This window comes from Lampetra fluviatilis, chromosome 68 (genome assembly GCF_964198595.1).
Source record: "Lampetra fluviatilis chromosome 68, kcLamFluv1.1, whole genome shotgun sequence".
NCBI lineage: Eukaryota > Metazoa > Chordata > Hyperoartia > Petromyzontiformes > Petromyzontidae > Lampetra > Lampetra fluviatilis.
The window spans coordinates 3,799,926-3,814,925 of record NC_136342.1 but is presented as its reverse complement, the minus strand read 5'-3'; the positions used below and the strand labels follow the sequence as shown (position 1 = coordinate 3,814,925).

At 56.6% G+C, this 15,000-nt stretch overlaps 1 protein-coding gene across 1 annotated transcript in view; it reads right to left on the bottom strand.

Moving 5' to 3' along the window:
* Positions 1-15,000, bottom strand: part of CAMSAP1 (calmodulin regulated spectrin associated protein 1) — a 57,588-nt gene that overhangs the window by 6,639 nt on the left and 35,949 nt on the right. Inside the window, 7 exon segments of the mRNA XM_078882921.1 lie at positions 949-1,051; positions 1,629-1,870; positions 2,554-2,690; positions 3,691-4,433; positions 5,574-6,258; positions 11,389-12,110; positions 12,346-12,930. Of these exon segments, the coding sequence (XP_078739047.1) occupies positions 949-1,051; positions 1,629-1,870; positions 2,554-2,690; positions 3,691-4,433; positions 5,574-6,258; positions 11,389-12,110; positions 12,346-12,930 (3,217 nt within the window).

Here is a 15,000-nt window from a genome sequence, read left to right as displayed (position 1 = left end):
CCACCACCATCCAGATGCAGCACCAACATCACCACCACCACACACAGCGGTAGCACCGCCAACACCACGTCAACAACCACCACCACCACCACCACGTCAACCACCACCACCATCCAGATGCAGCACCACCGTCACCACCACCATCACCACCACCACCACACAGCAGTACTGCCATCGCCACCACCACGTCAACCACTACAACCACACACAGCACCACCGCCACCTAGCCTGCCACAACACCACCATGTGGTGCTGTGCCAGGCTAAGTGCACTTCAAGGCCATCACGTGAAGTGTCGAACGCCCGCTGGCAGGAGGAGGTCATGGGACAGACCCTGCAGGAGCAATAGTGCGACTGACTGAGATGACCGGCAGATGCACCACCTGTGCCCCCTACACTGTGCCAAGTTACTGCGTTTAGCCGCCCGCCGCTCCGCTCGTTGTTGTGAGCCACACACACGCGCACACGCACACACGCACACACACGCACACGCACACACACACACACACGCACACACACGCACACACACGCGCACACGCACACACGCACACACACACGCGCACACACGCACACACACATGCACACACACGTGGGGCACTCACACACGCACACACGCGCACACATGGCACACGCGGGACATGCACACACGCGTGGGCGTCACACGCACGCCACACGCACGCCACACACACCACACACACAACACACACCCCACCACACACGCCACACACACAACACACACAACACACACAACACACACCACACCACAACACACACACAACACCACACACACCACCACACACAACACACAACACCACACACACAACACCACACACACCACCACACACAACACACAACACCACACACACAACACCACACACACAACACCACACACACACCACCACAACACACACACACCACACACACACACCACACACACACGGCGGCTCACCGATGCGGCCGCACGCCGGAGTGTGCGCTCTCCGCCGTGTCCCCCGTGGCCGCCGTCGCCACTGAGTTGGTGGATCCGGACTCGGCCCGGCTCAGGTTCCCCACTGCACCGGGGGGGGGGGGGGTGGGGGGGTGGTAGAGGGGCGAGTCCGTTACACCGCCCGCCACGCCCCGTTACACCGCACACGACCGCGTTGGCGTTCTGCCGTTATAACACCGGCGGTCACCGGCTCACGGCCACCAGCGATTATCTGAACGGGCCCTGGGCCTCCCCTAAGCCTACAGGGCGGTCAGATGGAGGGAGGGAGCGATTGATGGAGGGATTGATGGAGGAAGGAAGGGATTGATGGAGGGATGGAGGTGAGGGAGGGAGGAGGGATGGAGGTGAGGGAGGGAGGTGAGGAATGGAGGTGAGGGGGAGAGGTGAGCGAGAGATGGAGGTGAGGGAGGGAGGTGAGGGAGGGATGGAGGTGAGGGAGGTGAGGAATGGAGGTGAGGAATGGAGGTGAGGGAGGTGAGGGAGGGAGGTGAGTGAGCGATGGAGGTGAGTGAGGGATAGAGGTGAGTGAGGGATGGAGGTGAGGAATGGAGGGTGAGTGACCGATGGAGGTGAGGGAGGGAGGAGCGATGGAGGTGAGGAATGGAGGTGAGTGAGCGATGGTGGCGAGCGAGCCGCCTCACCGGAGGGCGCTTTGCCGGGTGGTGAGCCCCCCGCGAGGCCGCCGTGTTCCCGCTGCACCGACTTGGGCCGCTGCCGGCGGGCGTGGGGCCTTACGTGAGGCGGCGGCGGCGCCGCCTTGGGGCGCGCGGTGCCGGCCTCTTCCAGCAGCTGGTCCTGCTTGCGCCGCAGGTACTCCTGCTTGATGAGCTCCTTGCGGGCCTTCTCCTCCTCCTTGCGCGTGCGGTCATCGTCCGCCTTGCGCCTGAGCGGGCCGGGGTGGTCACGCACGCACGCACGCACACGTGGTGTCACACACGCACGCATCACACACGTGGTGTCACACACGCATCACACACGTGGTGTCACACACACACGCATCACACACGTGGTGTCACACACGCACGCATCACACACGTGGTGTCACACACGCACGCATCACACACGCACGCATCACACACGTGGTGTCACACACACACGCATCACACACGTGGTGTCACACACGCACGCATCACACACGTGGTGTCACACACACACACACGCATCACACACGTGGTGTCACACACACACGCATCACACACGTGGTGTTACACACACACACACGCATCACACACGTGGTGTCACACACACACCCCCCCACACACAGCCACCCACACACACACCCACACACCCCCACACACACCCCCCCCCCCACACCCACACACCCCCCCCCCACACCCACACACCCCCCCACACACCACCACCCACACACACTGACACACACCCACCCACACACCCCCACCCCCACACCCCCACACACACCCCCCCACACACCCCCACCCACACACACTGACACCCACCCACCCACACAACCCCACCCCCACACACCCACCCACACCCCCCACCCCCCCCCACCCACACCCCCCCACCCACACCCCCCACCCACACCCCCCCCCCCCCGTCCCTCACCGGGCCTCCTCGCGCTTCATCTCGGTGTCGGCGTCGAGCCGCAGGCGCCGCGACCGCGCCTCCTCCATCTTGCGCTGCTGCTTGAGCAGGAAAGCCGCCCTCCTCTTCGCCATCTCGTCCTCGCCACGCACCTCGTCCTGCACACACACAGCACCACCACCACTCACTCACTCGCTCACACACTCATACACTCACTCATACACTCACTCACACACTCACTCACTCACACACTCGCGCATACACTCACTCACACACTCACACATACACTCACTCACACATACACTCGCTCACTCGCCCTCCTCTTCGCCATCTCGTCCTCGCCACGCACCTCGTCCTGCACACACACACCACCGCAAACAAACACTCTCTTACACTCACTCATACACTCCCTCTCTCGCTCGCTCGCTCACTCACTCACTCACACACTCACACACTCACTCACACACTCACTCGCTCATACACTCACTCACACACTCACACACTCACTCACTCACTCACTCGCCCTCCTCTTCGCCATCTCGTCCTCGCCACGCACCTCGTCCTGAACACACACAGCACCACCGCTCACTCACTCACACACTCATACACTCACACACTCACTCACACACTCACTCACACACTCACTCACTCGCACATACACTCACTCATACACTCACACACTTATACACTCACTCATACACTCACTCACTCATACACTCACTCACACATACACTCACACACTCACTCACACACTCACTCACACACTCACTCACACACTCACTCACACACTCACTCACACACTCACTCACACACTCACTCACTCGCACACTCACACATACACTCACACACTTATACACTCACTCATACACTCACACATACACTCACTCACACATACACTCACTCACACACTCACACATACACACACTCACTCGCTCACTCGCCCTCTTCGCCATCTCGTCCTCGCCACGCACCTCGTCCTGCACACACACCACCGCTCACTCACTCATACACTCACTCACTCACTCGCTCATCCCCTCTCTCGCTCCCTCACCCCCTCTCGCGCTCACCCCTCTCACGCTCACCCCTCTCACGCTCACCCCTCTCACGCTCACCCCTCTCACGCTCACCCCTCTCACGCTCACCCCATCTCACGCTCACCTTGTAGAAGAATCCCAGGCCGGGGACGTCCCCCGACAGGTCCAGCTGCTCCGAGTCACCGCCGCCGGCGCCGCCGCCGCCGCCGGCGCCCACCAATCCTTCCAGCTCGGCCACCGTGAGCTCGGCGAGGTCGACCTCGATGAGCGTCGACCGGTTCTTCGGTTCCCCGTCCGTCTCCCTCCCCGCCTCCTCCTCCTCCTCCATCTCATCGCCGCAGTCGCCGTAATAGCCGCGGCTGCCCTCCTCCGCCTCCGCCTCCTCCTCCTCCATCGCTCGCCCCGCGCCGTCCGACAAGTCCAGCGACTGGGGCCTACCACCGCCGCCGACTTTGCCGACGCCGCCGCCGCCTTTGCTGCCGGGCCCGCGCCGAGCGTTGCCCTCGTCGTGCAAGCGGAAGGGCTCGGCGGCTGCGGGCCGGGCGGCCCTCCCGCCGACGCGCCGCAGGTGCGGGAGGCTGTCCACGTCCCGAGGGGGCGAGATGACGCGCGGAGACGGCGGGGGCGGCGTGGCCGCAGGGCGCCCCTGCTGCTGCTGCTGCTGCTGCTGGTGCTGGTGGGGGCTGGCGACGGGCGACGCCAACGCCGGGCCGTGGTGGTGGTGGTGGTTGGGACGGTTCCCGGCCTCGCCCTGGAGCTTCAGCTCCTGCGGCCGCACGCCCCGTGGCCACGATTTGGTGGCGGCGGTGGCGGTGGAGGAGGGACCCCGGCGGAGGCCCGGCGCCACCCGTTGCGAGGAGACGGCGCCTGCGGCAACAAGCGGGAACGTCGGGCGAGGGAGCACCGCGGGTCAGAGGTCGCAACCGGGTACCCGATACCCGTACCCTACCCGATACCCGGCTACCCGTACCCTACCCGATACCCGTACCCTACCCGATACCCGTACCCTACCCGATACCCGGCTACCCGTACCCTACCCGATACCCGTACCCTACCCGATACCCGATACCCGTACCCTACCCGATACCCGTACCCTACCCGATACCCGATACCCGTACCCTACCCGATACCCGTACCCTACCCGATACCCGTACCCTACCCGATACCCGTACCCTACCCGATACCCGTACCCTACCCGATACCCTACCCGATACCCGATACCCGTACCCTACCCGATACCCGTACCCTACCCGATACCCGTACCCTACCCGATACCCGTACCCTACCCGATACCCGTACCCTACCAGATACCCGGCTACCCGTACCCGGCCGGGTACGGGTACAGGTAGCCGTTTGCGACCCTGGTGCAGCCGGGTACGGGTACAGGTAGGCCGTGAATCACTGGTGAGTCACCGTTTGTCACTCATTTCGGGTAGCGTACGGGTAGGGAACCCGTTTGCGACCGGGTACGGGTAAGGAATCAAAACCCGTTTGCGACCTCTGCCGCGGTGGCTCTGAGTCACCCCCCCCACGCCCCCCCCCCTCACCACATCACAGAGACAAAGATCCTCCCCCACTCCAACACCAGTTTAGACTGTAACAGACTGTTGGGGCAAGTGCTGTTAGCGAGTAGCAGCACCTGTGAAGGCCGGCGCTGTGGTACACGAGGGGGTGGGTGGGTGGCCAGCACCACGCGTACAGCAACACATACACACCAACACACACACACCAACACACCGACACACACACACCGACACACAGCAACACACACACCAACACACCAACACACACCAACACACCGACACACACCAACACACACACACACACACACACCAACGCAGACACACACACACACAGCAACACACACACCAACACACCGACACACACCAACACAGACACACCAACAGCAACACACACACGCACACACCAACACACGCACACACCAACACACACACACACCAACACCAACACGCACACACCGACACGAGCATGCGCACACTCACGCACCTCCGTCCCCGGTTTGCACCGGCGAGGGTGGGGCAACGCGCCGGCCCGTCCGCTGCGGCAGCTGCTGCTGCTGCGGGGGGGCGGTGGCGGTGGCGGCTGCGGCCGCGGCCGACAGCGCCGGCAGGCTGAGCAGCACCTCCTGCTGCTGCGACAGCCGCTGCATCTCCAGCTGCAGGACGCACAGCGTCTCGTTGAGCTTCTCGATGGAGCGGTTGTACTCGGGCGCGCCGTCCGCTACCGCCGCCGCCGCCACCGCCGCCTCCTCCTCCTCCTCCTCCTCATCCTGCTCCACCATCGCCGCCACCGCCGCCACGAACTCCTCCCCCTCCTCCTCCTCCTCCACGTCACGCCGACGATGCTGCTGCTGCTGCTGCTGTTGAGCCGACGCCGCGGCCTTGCCGGGCGTCCGCTCCCGCAGCCAGCGCTGACGCAGCGCGGCCATGTTCCGCCGGATCTCGAGCTCGGTGAGCTTGGCGGGGTCGGGGTCGCGGCACGAGCCGGCGTGGCGCGGAGTTCTCGGCACCCCCCCGACTCCGCCGATCCCCCCGCCTCCTCTTCCGTCGTTGCCGGCGGCGGTGACGCTGGTAACGGCGTCGTCGCACTCGTCGCCGCTGCCCCGCGTCTCGCGGCGAGACTCCAGCTGCATCTTCCTGGAGCTGGCGGTCTCCTCCCTCACCGAGCGCTCCTGTGGCATCCAAAGACGAAGATCCCATCATCGTTGTGTCAACAAAGACACAGATCACATCATCGTTGTGGCAACAAAGACACAGATCCCATCATCGTTGTGTCAACAAAGGCACAGATCCCATCATCGTTGTGTCAAAGGCACAGATCCCATCATCGTTGTGTCAACAAAGACACAGATCCCATCATCGTTGTGTCAACAAAGGCACAGATCCCATCATCGTTATGTCAACAAAGACACAGATCCCATCATCATCATGTCAACAAATACACAGATCCCATCATCATCATGTCAACAAAGACACAGATCCCATCATCGTTGTGTCAACAAAGACACAGATCCCATCAGTAAACAAAGACACAGATCCCATCATCATCATGTCAACAAAGACACAGATCCCATCATCGTTGTGTCAACAAAGACACAGATCCCATCATCGTTGTGTAAACAAAGACACAGATCCCATCATCGTTATGTCAACAAAGACACAGATCCCATCATCGTTGTGTCAACAAAGGCACAGATCCCATCATCGTTATGTCAACAAAGACACAGATCCCATCATCGTTGTGTCAACAAAGACACAGATCCCATCAGTAAACAAAGACACAGATCCCATCATCATGTCAACAAAGACACAGATCCCATCATCGTTGTGTCAACAAAGACACAGATCCCATCATCGTTGTGTCAACAAAGACACAGATCCCATCATCGTTGTGTCAACAAAGGCACAGATCCCATCATCGTTGTGTCAACAAAGACACAGATCCCATCATCGTTGTGTCAACAAAGACACAGATCCCATCATCGTTGTGTCAACAAAGACACAGATCCCATCATCGTTGTGTCAACAAAGGCACAGATCCCATCATCGTTGTGTCAACAAAGACACAGATCCCATCATCGTTATGTCAACAAAGACACAGATCACATCATCGTTGTGTCAACAAAGACACAGATCCCATCATCATTACGTCAACAAAGACACAGATCCCATCATCGTTGTGTCAACAAAGACACAGATCCCATAATCGTTGTGTCAACAAAGACACAGATCCCATCATCATTACGTCAACAAAGACACAGATCCCATCATCATCATGTCAACAAAGACGCAGATCCCATCATCATTACGTCAACAAAGACACAGATCCCATCATCGTTGTGTCAACAAAGACACAGATCACATCATCGTTGTGTCAACAAAGACACAGATCACATCATCGTTGTGTCAACAAAGACACAGATCCCATCATCATTACGTCAACAAAGACACAGATCCCATCATCGTTGTGTCAACAAAGACACAGATCACATCATCGTTGTGTCAACAAAGACACAGATCCCATCATCATTACGTCAACAAAGACACAGATCACATCATCGTTGTGTCAACAAAGACACAGATCACATCATCGTTGTGTCAACAAAGACACAGATCCCATCATCATTACGTCAACAAAGACACAGATCCCATCATCGTTGTGTCAACAAAGACACAGATCCCATCATCGTTGTGTCAACAAAGACACAGATCCCATAATCGTTGTGTCAACAAAGACACAGATCCTATCATCATTACGTCAACAAAGACACAGATCCCATCATCATTATGTCAACAAAGACACAGATCCCATCATCATCATGTCAACAAAGACACAGATCCCATCATCATCATGTCAACAAAGACACAGATCCCATCATCATCATGTCAACAAAGACACAGATCCCATCATCATCATGTCAACAAAGACGCAGATCCCATCATCATCATGTCAATAAAGACACAGATCCCATCAGTAAACAAAGACAGATCACATCATCGTTGTGTCAACAAAGACACAGATCACATCATCGTTGTGTCAACAAAGACACAGATCCCATCATCATTACGTCAACAAAGACACAGATCCCATCATCGTTGTGTCAACAAAGACGCAGATCCCATCATCATCATGTCAACAAAGACACAGACCCCATCATCGTTGTGTCAACAAAGACACAGATCCCATCATCATTACGTCAACAAAGACACAGATCCCATCATCGTTGTGTCAACAAAGACGCAGATCCCATCATCATCATGTCAACAAAGACACAGATCCCATAATCGTTGTGTCAACAAAGACACAGATCCCATCATCATTACGTCAACAAAGACACAGATCCCATCATCGTTGTGTCAACAAAGACGCAGATCCCATCATCATCATGTCAACAAAGACACAGATCCCATCATCGTTGCGTCAACAAAGACACAGATCCCATCATCGTTGTGTCAACAAAGACACAGATCCCATAATCGTTGTGTCAACAAAGACACAGATCCCATCATCATTACGTCAACAAAGACACAGATCCCATCATCATTACGTCAACAAAGACACAGATCCCATCATCGTTGTGTCAACAAAGACACAGATCCCATCATCGTTGTGTCAACAAAGACACAGATCCCATCATCATTACGTCAACAAAGACGCAGATCCCATCATCATCATGTCAACAAAGACGCAGATCCCATCAGTAAACAAAGACACATATCCCATCATCGTTGTGTCAACAAAGACACAGATCCCATCATCATTACGTCAACAAAGACACAGATCCCATCATCGTTGTGTCAACAAAGACACAGATCCCATAATCGTTGTGTCAACAAAGACACAGATCCCATCATCATCATGTCAACAAAGACACAGATCCCATCATCATCATGTCAACAAAGACGCAGATCCCATCATCATCATGTCAACAAAGACACAGATCCCATCATCATCATGTCAACAAAGACACAGATCCCATAATCGTTGTGTCAACAAAGACACAGATCCCATCATCATCATGTCAACAAAGACACAGATCCCATCATCATCATGTCAACAAAGACACAGATCCCATAATCGTTGTGTCAACAAAGACACAGATCCCATCATCATCATGTCAACAAAGACACAGATCACATCATCGTTGTGTCAACAAAGACACAGATCCCATCATCATCATGTCAACAAAGACGCAGATCCCATCATCATCATGTCAACAAAGACGCAGATCCCATCATCATCATGTCAACAAAGACGCAGATCCCATCATCATCATGTCAACAAAGACGCAGATCCCATCATCATCATGTCAACAAAGACGCAGATCCCATCATCATCATGTCAACAAAGACACAGATCACATCATCGTTGTGTCAACAAAGACACAGATCCCATCATCATTACGTCAACAAAGACACAGATCCCATCATCGTTGTGTCAACAAAGACACAGATCCCATAATCGTTGTGTCAACAAAGACACAGATCCCATCATCATCATGTCAACAAAGACACAGATCCCATCATCGTTGTGTCAACAACGACACAGATCCCATCATCATTATGTCAACAACGACACAGATCCCATCATCATTATGTCAACAAAGACACAGATCCCATCATCATCATGTCAACAAAGACGCAGATCCCATCATCATCACGTCAACAAAGACGCAGATCCCATCATCATCATGTCAACAAAGACACAGATCCCATCAGTAAACAAAGACACAGATCCCATCATCATTACGTCAACAAAGACACAGATCCCATCATCGTTGTGTCAACAAAGACACAGATCCCATAATCGTTGTGTCAACAAAGACACAGATCCCATCATCATCATGTCAACAAAGACACAGATCCCATCATCATCATGTCAACAAAGACGCAGATCCCATCATCATTATGTCAACCAAGACACAGATCCCATCATCATCATGTCAACAAAGACGCAGATCCCATCATCATCATGTCAACAAAGACACAGATCACATCATCGTTGTGTCAACAAAGACACAGATCCCATCATCATCATGTCAACAAAGACGCAGATCCCATCATCATCATGTCAACAAAGACGCAGATCCCATCATCATCATGTCAACAAAGACAGATCCCATCATCATCATGTCAACAAAGACGCAGATCCCATCATCATCATGTCAACAAAGACGCAGATCCCATCATCATCATGTCAACAAAGACGCAGATCCCATCATCATCATGTCAACAAAGACACAGATCCCATCATCATCATGTCAACAAAGACGCAGATCCCATCATCATCATGTCAACAAAGACGCAGATCCCATCATCATCATGTCAACAAAGACACAGATCCCATCATCATCATGTCAACAAAGACACAGATCCCATCATCGTTGTGTCAACAAAGACGCAGATCCCATCATCATCATGTCAACAAAGATGCAGATCACATCATCGTTGTGTCAACAAAGACACAGATCCCATCATCATCATGTCAACAAAGACACAGATCCCATCATCGGTGTGTCAACAAAGACGCAGATCCCATCATCATCATGTCAACAAAGACACAGATCACATCATCGTTGTGTCAACAAAGACACAGATCCCATCATCATCATGTCAACAAAGACGCAGATCCCATCATCATCATGTCAACAAAGACGCAGATCCCATCATCGTTATGTCAACAAAGACGCAGATCCCATCATCATCATGTCAACAAAGACGCAGATCCCATCATCATCATGTCAACAAAGACGCAGATCCCATCATCATCATGTCAACAAAGACGCAGATCCCATCATCATCATGTCAACAAAGACGCAGATCCCATCATCATCATGTCAACAAAGACACAGATCCCATCATCATCATGTCAACCAAGACACAGATCCCATCATCATTATGTCAACAAAGACGCAGATCCCATCATCATCATGTCAACAAAGACGCAGATCCCATCATCATCATGTCAACAAAGACGCAGATCCCATCATCATCATGTCAACAAAGACGCAGATCCCATCATCATCATGTCAACCAAGACACAGATCCCCTGTTGGGAGCAAGTGCTGTTAGTAGCAAGTAGCAGCAGCAGCACCTATGAAGGCCGGCACGGCACGGCACACGAGGGGGGTGGGTGTGGGCCGGGGTCCCAGCAGTATTGCCGCGTAGCGATACCCGCCGTCACCGCAATCGCCACACGACCGTAGCTCCTCCGACTCCTCCGCTGTTCCACAAACATTTAGACTCTGTAACGCAGGAGACGTCACGAGCACCCCCCCCCCCCCGCCCCCCCCAGCTCCTACCTCGCGCAAGGAACGTCCGACGACGGCGCCGCTGGTCGCGACGGGGACTCCGTGCGCCTTGCGCACCACGTGCAGGAAAGCCGCCTTGCCGGCACGCTCACGCTGGCGCGCGCACAGCGCCTCCATGCGCCGCTTCTGCGCCTCGATCGCTCGCCGCTTCTCCTCCAGCCGCATGCGCAGCTGCACCATCTCCGCCGCCAGCTGGCCCTCCCGCTGGGCGCGCCGGGCGTCCTCCGGCAACGCCGGCGCCGCCGGCAACGCCGCCAGCTCCTCCCCCTCTTCCTCTTCCTCCTCCTCGTAGGCGCTGGGCCACGCCGATGACGACGGCGGCGGTGGCGGCGGCGGCACCGGCGCGGCCACGCACTCGGAGCCCTCGGGCGTCGTCCGCTGGGAGCTGCTGCTGCTGGCGCGGCGCGGGAACGTGCCGCAGCCACCGCCGCCGGCACCGCCCGCCTCGGCGCTGTTGAAGCGCCGCAGCTTGCGCTCGGCGAAGCTGGTGAGGCGGGCGGACGACGAGGGGTTGCTGTCGCCCGTCACGCTGCTCGGCGCCGGGCTGGGGCTGGGGCTGGGGCTGGCGCTGAGGCTCCTCGGGCTGGGGCTGGGGCTGGGGCTGGCGGCGGCGGAGCCGCGGGCGATGCGCGGCTCCTCCTTGCCCGGGCACTCCTTCACCGTGAGCTCCTCGCCCAGCTTGCTCGACTCCTCGGGGTCCGAGAGGCTGTCGTCTGCTCGCACGCACACGGAGGGGCGGGCGACGGCGTTGGGGCGCCAGCGTTAGGGCGACGGTGCCGGGAGCTCTGTAACGCCGAGCAGAAACCTGGCCGGTCGCGGTTAACAACGCCGGTTGATTCATTCACCGGACGGTGATTAACCGTGCCCCCCATTGTGCCGACGCACTGCGTTTCAGCCGCCTGGCGCCCCCCCCCCCCCCGCGACCTCCCACCCCCCCCACCCCCTCACCCTTGATGGAGGCGACGTCCCCGTGGCTGCTGCCAGTGCCGTCCGGCGAGGCCTCTCGGCGCGCCCCCTTGCCGCCCTCGCGGTGCGGCGACGGCGGCGGCGAGTGCAGGAAGAAGCCGACCTCGGGCGGCGGCGGTGCCGGTGGGGGTACCGGCGCCAAAGTCGCCGAAGTCGCCGGCTCCTCCGCGGCGACGGCGGGCGCCACCCGTGCCGTGCCGGGCCTCCTGGCGGAACCGCCGCCGCCGCCGCGTCCGCGCGCCGGCGCTTCGCCGGACTCCTCCGCCTTGCCGACGGCGGCGGCGCGCTCCTTGGCCGGCCGGGTGACGGCGGGGATGAGGGGCTCCCGCATGGGCGGCGGGCCCGGCGCCACCGCAGCCGCCACGGCCGCGGCATTGCGGCGGTGAGCCGGCGAGCGTCCGTAGCGCTGGAAGACGCCGGCGTCGCCCGAGCCGACGATGGCGGCGAGTTCGGTGTCGTCCTCGTCGCCGCCGCCGCCGTCTTCATCGTCGTCGTCGTCGTCGTCGTCGTCTCCGTCGCGAGGCTCCATCTGCACGCGCGCCAGCAGTGACGAGCGCGTCGACAGGCCTGGGGGGAGCGGAGGGAGGGGAGGGAGGTGAGGGAGGAGAGGTGGAGGGAGGGAGGGAGGAGAGGGAGGAGAGGGAGGGAGGTGAGGGAGGGAGGAGAGGGAGGGAGGAGAGGGAGGGAGGGAGGGAGGGAGGGAGGAGAGGGAGGGAGGTGAGAGAGGGAGGGAGGAGAGGTGAGGGAGTGAGGTGAGGGAGGGAGGTGAGGGAGGGAGGTGAGGGAGGGAGGTGAGGGAGGGAGGACGTGTGAAGGCACCAGCCGGACATCCACAACCACCACAACATCAACCACAACCACAAAAAAACGTCCACAACCACCACAACTCCCAACAACCATCACACCAACACATTCACAACCACCACAACCGACCGACCAACAACAACCACCACAACAACACATCCAAAATGACCACAACAACCATCACAACAACCATCACAACCACCATCACAACAACACATCCACAACCCCCAACAACCATCACAACAACACATCCACAACCACCACAACCCCCAACAACCATCACAACAACACATCCACAACCCCCAACAACCATCACAACAACACATCCACAACCCCCAACAACCATCACAACAACACATCGACAACCCCCAACAACCATCACAACAACACATCCACAACCACCACAACCCCCAACAACCATCACAACAACACATCGACAACCACCACAACCCCCAACAACCATCACAACAACACATCCACAACCACCACAACCCCTAACAACCATCACAACAACACATCCACAACCCCCAACAACCATCACAACAACACATCCACAACCCCCAACAACCATCACAACAACACATCGACAACCACCACAACCCCCAACAACCATCACAACAACACATCGACAACCCCCAACAACCATCACAACAACACATCCACAACCACCACAACCCCCAACAACCATCACAACAACACATCGACAACCACCACAACCCCCAACAACCATCACAACAACACATCGACAACCACCACAACCCCCAACAACCATCACAACAACACATCCACAACCACCACAACCCCCAACAACCATCACAACAACACATCCACAACCACCAACCACCACCACAACAACACATCCACAACCACCACAACCGACCAACAACAACAACCACCACAACAAGACATCCACAACCACCACAACCCCCATCACAACAACACATCCACAACCACCACAACCACCACCACAACAACACATCCACAACCACCACAACCCCCATCACAACAACACATCCACAACCACCACAACCACACATCCCCAACCACCACAACCACCATCACAACAACACATCCACAACCACCACAACCCCCATCACAACAACACATCCACAACCACCACAACCCCCATCACAACAACACATCCACAACCACCACAACCACCACCACAACAACACATCCACAACCACCACAACCACCAACACAACAACACATCCACAACCACCACAACCCCCATCACAACAACACATCCACAACCACCACAACCACAACACATCTACAACCACCACAACCCCCATCACAACAACACATCCACAACCACCACAACCACCATCACAACAACACATCCACAACCACCACAACCCCCATCACAACAACACATCCACAACCACCACAACCCCCATCACAACAACACATCCACAACCACCACAACCACCATCACAACAACACATCCACAACCACCACAACCCCCATCACAACAACACATCCACAACCACCACAACCCCCATCACAACAACACATCCACAACCACCACAACCACCATCACAACAACACATCCACAACCACCACAACCACCACCACAACAACACATCCACAACCACCACAACCCCCATCACAACAACACATCCACAACCACCACAACCCCCATCACAACAACACATCCACAACCACCACAACCACCACCACAACAACACATCCACAACCACCACAACCCCCATCACAACAACACATCCACAACCACCACAACCCCCATCACAACAACACATCCACAACCACCACAACCCCCATCACAACAACACATCCACAACCACCACAACCACCACCACAACAACACAT